This window comes from Lagopus leucura, unplaced genomic scaffold, assembly GCF_019238085.1.
Source record: "Lagopus leucura isolate 7727_CA_CO unplaced genomic scaffold, USGS_WTPT01 Super-Scaffold_100004, whole genome shotgun sequence".
Lineage (NCBI taxonomy): Eukaryota > Metazoa > Chordata > Aves > Galliformes > Phasianidae > Lagopus > Lagopus leucura.
In genome coordinates, this window is record NW_024962264.1 from 44885751 (window position 1) to 44896177 (window position 10427).

Genomic DNA, 10427 nt, shown 5'->3' on the forward strand with positions numbered 1-10427 from the left:
GTTTTCTCTGTGCTTTTAGTGAAACTAGGATATTGTGTGAAGTCTCAAAGTAATCTTCCTTGGCCAAAGTGGGTTGCTGCCACCCATTGCCCTCCTAATTCATTGCAGGAAAAACAATTGTGAAGACAGTTTATAGTGGCAACAGAATCATTCTCTGTAATTTGGAGAAAAGGATATGTTTCTGCATTTATGACATCTTCATGTTTGGTGAGTGGAAAAAATTACAGGGCGTCTCTGCCTTGCATATGTGGTAGGCTGAAATCTACACCCTCTTCAAAATCAAACCAAAAAACCTCTTCTTGAGGAAATCTTTCGTCTCTTGCCTCTGTATCCTTTTACTAGGTGAATTACAAGCCTACTTAACAACAAAATCTTTTGGTGATATGGGTAGACCTGGTTGGAAATTGAAATGCACGTGCCAAAGCCTGAAACCTCTTACTACTTCAAAAATGAATACAAACGCTTTAAGTTTATTGTGGGAAATGTAGAGAAAGTCTTGGAAGGATCACTGCATTCAAATCACACATCATGAACTGCAAAAACTTAATACCACTTCAAAATAGCCTTAAAAAAGCCTCATTATACTTTCCTGCCCTTTTCCCCTTCCACAATTCTCCTTACAATTTCAGGCATCATCTCCTCTAAAACTTAAATAAGTTTTGCAGGATTATCTACAATCCCTTCTTTTCTCCTTCATATCCTGCTAAAACTATTTACTGCAGACATCATAGCTGGATGTTTGCAGACCCTCTGGCCCTGCTCTTCTGCCACTCATCCTCTGCACATCAAGGAAATACTTAATGGTTTGCCAGGCAGCCAGCTGCAGCTGTCTGCAGTGCCTAACACAATCACAGAAGAAAAAAAAAAAAAAAGAAGAAGAAAAAAAATCCCATCATTTTTATTTGATGGATAGCATGGAAATCCTTCAAAGGAATTTCCAGCCAGAAGAAGGGAGTGGAAGGGCATAGCTGATGATAAGAAATTCTGAAAAGAAGGGATGCCATATCTTCTGGGTCCAACAGATTTTCCACCACTACAGAGAATGGTGGCACAGGGACTAGAAGGCTGTGGTTGTCATGAAAATTACCAGGTACTGCATGAAATGCTGTATGGAAATACCATATTTTTACTCTTGCCTCAGCAAGACTGCTGGCCAACAGCAGCATTTCTTGCTTCTGCCTCTCTTGAAACAGCCACTGCAAGACAGCTCTGCTGCTTTATGCTTCCTGGGCCCTGTGCATGTGTGAGCTTCTCCTTATTCTCAATTTAAATTAAGTGAAGAACAAGAAATGGCCTTCCCCAGCTGGTGACTTCAATGTCTGGTGTGGCACTAATTGGACGAGCACAAATCCCAGAACATCCACCAAAGTCACCCATGAATGGGCCAATTATGCTGTATGACTCCAAATTCATCCTTCTTGAGAACTGAAGCTTCAACCAAAAACGTGAAAACCAGTATAAAGAAAGATGAATGTGTCTTTAGACTCAGAGGTGCTGGTCTCAATTTACATGTTAGGGAGCAGCTCAGAGGTCATTTCGTTTCCCTCACTGGACAAGCTGCCCCCAGCAATATGCCTCCTACGAACACCTACAGGGCAGCCCTCCCACCCACCCCTGAGGAGGGCTGTGGCACCCCCACTTACCAGGCACATAGATGTAGATGTCCTTCCCCTCAACTTCCCCATCCTCCACTTGCGTGTGGTTATAATAGCAAACATACATTCCCGTGTGAGCGGCTGAGGCATTTCCGACTTCGAGCACTGTCACGAAGAGGCCACTGTTGTTCTCCTCGTGTCTGATGTCTATCCTGTGGCTTCCCTCGGTCACCGGGTACTGCCAGCTCACTTCGCTGTCTCCAGAGCATTTGAGTGTGAAATTGGAATTCAGCTGTACAACCATCTCATTTCTGTTGGGAACAATAGTCGGCAGAGGAAGCTGGCAAAGTGTTAGGAACGGTCCTGGAAAAAGACACAAATAAAGAACACATGAGCGCACAGCCCATCCTCAGCACAGGGATGGGAGAGGAGGCAGTGCGGACCCAGAGCAGGCACCTTTATGGCCATTTCAGACGTACTGACACTCCAGGAAATTTGCCTTTGTTAAAAGCCAGAGCTGTTCCCAGCGGAGGGCAAATGGCCTCCCTTTGAAATGCTAAGCAAGGAGTGTTTGCTTGCAGCGTTCTGTTTGGCAAATCCAGAGGTGAAAGACAGAGGGCGAGGTTAGAGAAGGCTCCCAATCCACACCTCGGCTTCCTGCCCAGATGTGGCCAGATGTGGGCGCTGCTTTTTTGCCCTGGCTGCTGGTTCGTGGGCATTGCAGGGCTGGGCTGCAGGGCTCCGTGCAACGCGGTCAGGAAGTCAGCAGTCAGACAATTTTCGAGTAAGCTCGCAATTGAAAGTTAGAAACCACTTCCCAAAGCCAACACCTGTGTTTTACATCTGGCATCTATTTCTGCAGAGGGCTGGAGTGGGGGCTTGTATCCAAAGCTTGTGCATCAAGGTCTACCTCTAGCCAAAGCGTACAGAGGGTTTACAGCCAAATAAAACTGTATTTCGCTGAACTAGATGTTGTAGATGGCACTTCTTTTCAGATGCAATCTATGTTTATGTGATCAGATTTGCAAGCATAGGTAATTTGTAGGTGGGCTGGTGCAGGGCCAAGTCCCAGAAGGAAAATGAGGTCTACACCCACAGTTCCTGAAGGAAAAGAAAGGGGAATTCACCGGGGAAGCAGTGTGAAAGTGAGCTCTGCACAACAAACCAGTTCTGGGAGCCCAGGCGTTCTTTGAAACCAGTTTCCCACATCTGCATGTGTTATCTGAGCCTGCAGGGCCCGTTCTATATTTGGCAGCCCTGTGGCAAGCTTTGCCCTCCCCTCCCAGCTCCATGCGTCCTGCAGATGTGGGCAGCTCTGTGGTGGGGACAGGGGTGCCGGGCCCACACAGGCAGCCTGGGCTGTGCAGAGGTGCTCCGGCATGGCAGGACTGGCAGCTGGAGCTCTGCCTTCTCTTGACCTACCAAAGGGAAGAGCAGAGAAATAGAAGCTGGAGGCGGCTGGCCAGCCATTTGGTGTGGGTTAATGTTGACATAGCGAAGGGGAACTGAAACGTGGATTTATGAAGGAGCAGGGATGGCTTAGAGGAGTGAGGAATATTACCTGTGAGAAAACATCCCAGGATCAGGAACATCCTTGGGGGAGCACCCATAGCTAGCGACAACTGCAACAGAAAGAAGGCAACAGGGAGCCAGTTAATAGCTACGGCAGCTTGCGGGATCCCTCACTGCTAAAGGCAGGCACGTCCCTGGGACCCCTCTTGCACACGCAGCTTGGTGTAGTGCATGGGCTACGTGGTAATGGTGATATGGCCAAGGAACCACGACCACTGCTCCTCACCCATTCTGGCCCACCCCACTCCTGAATTCTGGAAACACAGCCCAGAGCTGGCACTTGCAGCAAACAGCCTGCACACAGCCTGCTGCCTGCCACGGCATCCAGCACAGAGCCCAGAGAAACACCCTGCCCTGACGCGGGGTCAAAGCTGGTGAGAGTACGATGGCTGTATGCTGTATGCATCTGAATTTTCGCTGCTTGCAGCTTTTTTGGGGGGAGAAAATGTATATTTAAAACCTACTTTTATTATAAATCTCACAACTGTAAGTGATATTTTTGTCTTACCATTGTACACAGTGTATATATAGCTTACTGAATACAATACAAGACAATAGCGTTTATTGCTTATTTGGGAAGAATTCCCTTGATTGAGAGACATGCTATTTAAAACATATGCCAACATTTTCTGATGGAATAAATACCCAATGGACTGCAGGCCTGCACTGCCATCACTGAGCAGCTCTTCTCCTCAGCAGTGTGAAGAGCCATACATCATACGTGATCATTTCAGCTTTCAAACAAATAGTCATAAAGCATCAGTTGTGAGGAGGTAACAACAACAACAAGCACCACTGTAATTTTTGTGCAGTCTGAACCTATTTCTACTCAAAGCCCTCAAGCAGACTGCTGGATGTTTCGCAAAGAAGCAGCTCCTATGACCCCTGCTCCCATTGAGATCAATGGAGACTTCTGTCGATTTTAATAGTAACTGGATTTGGCCCAAATCCAACATACACTTCAAAAAAGACTGTACAGAAGAACCCCTAACCTGAAACGTGGACCAAGGAGTAAAATAAAGGATGATGTGTCAAAATAGAGACAACTTTTCAAAAGTCCCAGAGAATTTTAATTCATCCTCTGGTTTTCTGCTCCACAGTTCTGAGACAGGAATGCACATAGGTGCATTCAGTCATTAAAGCAATGCCAGTACCATATGGGAGCAAACTGGTTGCAGCATGCCAAGGAGTGTTTCTGAACGAGCCCTTCTTTCCTCCTGCAACATGTGGTGCAGGCGGTGCTCCTTTGCCAAGCAAAAAGTATCTGACTCTGATCAAACTGAAAGGTCTCAGGAGCAGAATTAGAAGACTTACAAAATACCAATCCCCTAAACACGTAGAAACAACCTTAGAATTTCAGCTGACAACATTCCAACAGAGACAAGCCGTTTTGCCCCATTCTTCAATTAGCAATAATTGCCACGTGTTTATGTATCTGTCTCCCATTGATAGCAGATTCTCCGACATCAAAGAAGTTCCTTCATTTCAGCCTCTTTACTTATTTTTTATCACATTTATGTCTTGCAGTATTTTTTCTGATAAAGTAACCCACTGTAAATCTTTAAAGAATTCCCATAGTCGGCCTTACTGATCTGATGTTGAACTCCCAAGCAAGATCCACAAGACAGTGTTATCCCACTGTCTGCCAGTTCTCCTTCTGCCCTTTCTGTCAGAAAAGAACAGATCTCTCTCCCCAAGTTGTAATGTTTTTCCAGGCTATTCTATGCAGGGGAAGCAGTACAGGGAGAGAAAACACAAAGCTAACTCATCTTTGACACACAAACCTGCAGAAGCTCTGCTGAAGCAGACTTACACTGCTGTAAAGCTGTTCAAGGACTTCAGCTCTGTGACTAACACAGTTTAAGCACAGGTGATGGCATTTCCAAAGTGCTACTTGGTGTCTGAGGTCTTAGCTGGACTGCCATAGTGTTCAGTAAGAGCTGAGTGCCTCAGTCTACCCTTGCAGCTTAAAATAACACAAGAATTTACTGAATTTGCATTTCCCAGCAGGCTGTTCTTTCTGCATCCATAGTTTTGATCTTGCCCCAATGATCTGTTAATCTCGGCAAAACCCAGTGCAATATTTATTCACTGTGAAAGACAAAATAGCCTTTTAAGGACTCATCATCATCCATACTCAACATCTGTTGGACCTGGATTAAATTACCTTGTGCATCAGACTCACACATGCCAAAATCACGGTTTAGCATAGGCACAATTAACACCTCTGTTTTGGGCAAAAGAGGGTTTCCTCATTCCCACTCCAGGCAGAGATGCTTCACATTTGTTGATATCTACTAACACCTTTTATTTTTTTTTTCTGCGCTTATTTGGCTTTTTTACCTTCTTCACGGCAGGGAAACCCTTCTTGTCCCAAATTACCCACATCTCAGCCTCGAGTAAACAAACCAGGTTCCATTTCTAGCATCACCACTTCAAACTGCAAGTTGCTGTCATCTTGGTGAAGCCTCATATTTATGGAAGTATTGTCAGTGCTCATGCAGGGTAAGTTTGAGCCAACTTTGATTCTGTGCATAGCTTGAACATGTTAAAATAGAAAACATGGGAGCACACAGTGAAAGCGTGATGATGCCATGAGGGGTTTGCCATGTTCACAGGAGTGGAGGCTGATTGCCCAGGGTAAAGCAATCATCACATCTGCCCTAATCACTGGGCTTCAGAAGGAACTGGCTGTAAAGCTGGTATCTTTGTTGTACGCTTTAACGATAAAAGAAAGTCAGGAAAAGAACATCAGAAGAACTTTTATCAGCAAGGAGTCAATCTTCCGAATTCTCACTGCCAAGTGCTGGCTTTCTGCCAGAAAGGATTTCACTGACTGCCAAGCAGAAGACAAAGGAAAATCAATATCCAGAAAGCTGATGGAAATATGTGTTTAAAAGATGATGATGCTCCTAGGCGATTCTTCTGCATGACCTAGAGGGAAAGCATGATGGTGAAGCAAAGAGACCCAGCAGTATATATATATATATTTATACTGCAGTAAATCAAACAAAGAGCTCATTCAGGTCAGAAAGCCATCCCATCTACCAGGAGCTTGGAGACGACGAAACTCATTTCCCGTCCGCTACCGAATCGCTGCAGTTCATCCTCTTCGCCACACGATGGCAATGTTGATCCACGTTGACAAACCAAATCCCCCGTCCAGCAGAAGGAGACGCTGGTCTCCAGCTCAGCAGCTGGAACCCAAACCACGTCTCCTACAACAATTGAAAATAAAATTTCTTATATCTTAATTTCATACGAATTTGACGATTTTTCTTCTTTGGGAAAGAAAAAAAAAAGTCTCTTTTGCTCGTATTTACGTAAATTATACGATGGTAAGTGAGTTGCATATCTTGGCACGTAATGATGTGATTATCCTTGTTGTGAGATGGCCGGGTAATTTCAGGGGAGATTTTGTCTGAGTGGCAATCTGTCCTTCTGGGAAATCTTTTCCAGCAGAAGCCACGGCCAGCCCAGGAAAAGAGGAGAATGTTTCCTCTCTGTGGCATATACCACTGATTGAATGTAAATATTCAGTTGGGACCTCCTGAAAGTTTTCTTAGTTTGCAGTTCCCAAATTACAAACTCAGTTCTCTGCAGGAACAGAGAAAGCCCTGCAGCGCAAACAGGAGGATCTGAAGGTTTCGATGGGGAAAGACACAAGCAATGCAAGAACATTTCTTATTTGAAAAATCTGGCATAAATGTTCTCCCCAAACGAGGTTTGTTTCACAACCCTCTGCAAATGTTTGCCTCTAGCGTAGCCTGCGCATCTCTTCTGAGCTACATGGGAACAACCACACACCAAGCTGAGCCCTATTAGGCTCCTACAGCATCTTAGCGCTTTGCAGGATACCTAGAGAGTGCTTAAACCCTGTGAGCCTCCTGGTCAGCCCCAGCCCTTCAGCCTCACCCATGGGGACAGACCCCACCAGACTAGGAAATGACAGTGGAGAGCAATTCACAACATCTGAATTTACAGAAAGGACTTTCTAGTTGGTCCCAGCAGACAGACATGACAGGCACTTCCAAGGAACGCATCTCACTTAGGTTTTCAGGCTCAGGAACTTCAGAGAACCCCTCAGATCACAATGTAGTTGCTCAGAAGCACTGCATTGTAAAGCCAATTGGTTTCTGTCCACCGCAGAAGCCAGGAAGCCTCACCATTGCAAGCTTTTCCCTTGGGCGTCCATGAAAAGCCTTATTGACATGCAAGAGATGAGTCAAGCAGGAGAGCAAGGCAAGAGGGAGAGACAGGACAGCTTGCTTACTTGCTTGCTTCTTTGAAATTACCAGCAATTTTTGCCAGCACCAGAAAAATTGCCCCTCAGAAACTATACCTTAGTCTTTAAAATGAGAGAAACAAATACATCCTAACAAAATTTGCAGTGTTGATATACAAGAGTGAAGAGTGATGTCATTTTGGCCATGATGACCTCAGGATACAAGAGAGGGGAGGTTTCTATAAGGTTATCCATTTCACCCATTTTTAGAGCAATAGGTACCACTGGAAATAAGCAACGAGGTCTGAGCTACACAAGCCTTTTTCTGTCTACATAAATGGTACTCAAATCCTAGATTGATGCTGTGGCACATGGAGACGTATTCGTTTAAAATATTTATTGCTTTCTGCTTTCCTGAAACCTAATATGTGCGTATTCCTTTCACAGCCACATGAAGGTTTCCAATACACCAACAAATGGCAAAGATGCCCCGGTGCCACACCACGAAGCTTCTGCCCGTGGTGCCTTGGGGCAGCATTGGGACAACAGACTCATTCTGCAACAGGGGAGCCCGCCTGCAGGCTGGGAGAGCCGCTTTGCTTGCCGACTGCTAATTCCCACTGCTTTGTGCCGTCTCGTTTTTTTCAAACTTTTTTTTTTCATGCGTCGAGGTTGGCTAAATTGCTGTTTAGCTGAGGGCTCTACAGTGCTCTTTGTTAACTGGAAACTAAAATAGGAGTCTTGCTGGGAGATCTTGCTCTATCACTGCTAGATCCGGAGTTAAAAATCAGATCTCCACAGTTGGGATTTTGATTCACGAATGAGAGAGGGACCACTGATGTTCATCTACTTGTTTTGACCCCGTTCCCGGCCCCATCCGGGGCCATTGCTGGGCTCCACATCAGCACAGAGAGATGCTGAGGGTATCCTCCTTTTTCCGGGGTGCCGCACGGTGTCCCCACTTCCCTGAGCCATATCAGCTGAGGGAGCTGTAGCGAGAGGGGGCAACACCAGCGAGAGGTGGAATAACCGACCGCCCACCGCTCCCCAGTGGGGAGGCAGCGGGGACACTCAGCCGGCCAGAACGGGGTGGGTTCATACTTTCCAGCCCCCATTCTCGGGGCTTTCCCTCCCTCTGCCAACAGGAAGCTCGAGTGGTCCCCGAGGGGGCGGGTAGCAGGGTGCCCTCGAGCTTCTTGAGCTCCCCTCTCTTCGCTGAAGCTGCTGCAGATCAAAGGCTGCCGGGACACCGAGCGGACCTTGCTAATACGGTAACTCCCGGCCACTGTGCTGTTTATGCAGGAAACAATAGGAAAGCCTTTGCCAAGCCGGAGGTTTTTTTTTTTTTTTTTTTTTTTTTTACACGAGGTAACTAGAAAAAAGGTTGGGAGGGTAAGGAGAGGGGCAAACAGAGCCATGTTTTCCTGCCCCGATGTGTGCTGCGCTCCTTCTCCGGCGTGCTCTGTCAGGAGAAGCACGGACCCCCGTGCCCCGGGGGACGGGCGCTATGCCGCGGCCCAGAGAGACGCGCCCGCGGTCCCGGGACGGCTCCGCCTGTCCCCGCCCGTCCCGAAGATGTGGTCGGGCCGTGCAACGGCGGGCTCCTGACGCCGGAGCGTTTGCGAGAGGCGCGCCGAAAATGCCGTCGAGGGGCGCTGGAAGGGGGCTGGGGCACAGGGAGCCCCCCGTGGCGGGTGCTGCTGCCGCCTCGCTGGGTCTGTCGCTGCTCGCTCCAGAAAAAGCAGTCCGAGTCCTGTTCTCTGGAACGGCTCCTGGGCTGCTGGGTATCCGTCCAAAAATGTTGAGCAACGCCGCAGCCAGCCAAAAAGCCATTTCCTACTCGCTCCCAGGACTTTTCCAGGGGACTCCAGCCTGGCAGCGGCTGGCAGCTCCGCAGCTCCGCGCTCCAAAAATCCAAACGGTGGCCGCAAAGACTTCGAACCCCCGCGGTTAGGGGCGATGGGCTCCGGCCGTCCAGCGGGGCGGCGGCGGGCGCGGAATGGAATCTGGAAGGGCTCCAGGTACCCGTCCTGCCCGAATTCAGCATCTTCCCTTCCGCTGAGACGTGTAAAAAAGACGGGACGCGCGGGAACGGGGCGGCTGGAGCCGTGCGCGTCCCGTCGGGGGAATCGGGGGAATGGGCCGGGGGGTGAGGTGGGGAAAGGGAGATCCGAGGTGGTGAAAAACAAAGGGTGGGGGAAGGGAGCGGTTGAAGGAAGCGAGAGCAGAGGTGCGGATGCGAGAAGCGGGAGAACTCTGGGCGCGCCCCCGCCTCACTTCGAGACGCGTCCCCTCGACCCCCCGAGGCTCGCACGGCCGCTGCCCGCGGAGCCGCGGCGGCAGGAATGCGGCGCGGTGGCCCCGCCGCGTGTCCCAATGTGTTTGTCATTAATGCTGCTCGCGCCGATCGCCCCGCCGCAGCCGCCGCCGCGCCCCGACGGCCCGCGGTCCCGGAGCCGGCAGCGTCCGCAGATCCGCGGAAGGCGCGCGGCTCAGCCTCGCTTGGGCAAAGCGTCGGGGAAAAATGAAACACCAACAAAATAAATGCGTGGGGAGAAAAAAAAAATAAGAGAGAAAAAAATATATATACGTATAGCGGAGAAAGGAAAACAAAACAAAACAAAAGGTGGGAAAACTGCTCCTCACCTCCTACCTCCTCCTTTATAACGCGCAGATTCCGTCCTGCAGATTGTAAAATATCCAAAATATGTCCACGGCTTTTGTGACTCTCCCCGCTCAGGCGCGCTCCCTCCCGCTCGCCCTCCCTCCGGCTCCGACTGCAATGGTCTCACAACCCGCGTCCCGTAATTGATTCAATGTTATAGTCCATCCTTCCAAAACTAATCATTTGCTTTAAGTAAATAGCTGTCAGGAAATGAAGCCCCCTCCGGCCCCTTCACAATAAGAGCCGCCCCGGCTCGGCCCGCGCCCCCGGCCCCGCGGGCGGAGGCTCTTACGCAGGCAGGGGGACAGCCTCAGCCTCCAGCCTTCCCCGGCCTCGCAGGGGAGGGGGCGGCCGCCATATGGCAGAGGCG

At 48.9% G+C, this 10427-nt stretch overlaps 1 protein-coding gene across 2 annotated transcripts in view; it reads right to left on the reverse strand.

Annotated features, from left to right (window-relative positions):
• PDGFRA (platelet derived growth factor receptor alpha) overlaps positions 1-10184 on the reverse strand; it is a 34238-nt gene extending 24054 nt beyond the window's left edge. Inside the window, exons 1-3 of one of the 2 annotated variants that reach the window (XM_042870430.1) lie at positions 10046-10184; positions 3157-3217; positions 1644-1958 (exon numbers count right to left, since the gene is read on the reverse strand). In XM_042870430.1, coding sequence (XP_042726364.1) covers positions 1644-1958; positions 3157-3205 — 364 coding nt within the window. In that variant the 5' untranslated portion in view covers positions 3206-3217; positions 10046-10184. Of the gene's footprint in view, positions 1-1643; positions 1959-3156; positions 3218-10038 lie in introns of both variants that reach the window. The other variant, XM_042870429.1, reaches the window with a different exon arrangement.
• Positions 10185-10427: the final 243 nt, after the last annotated feature.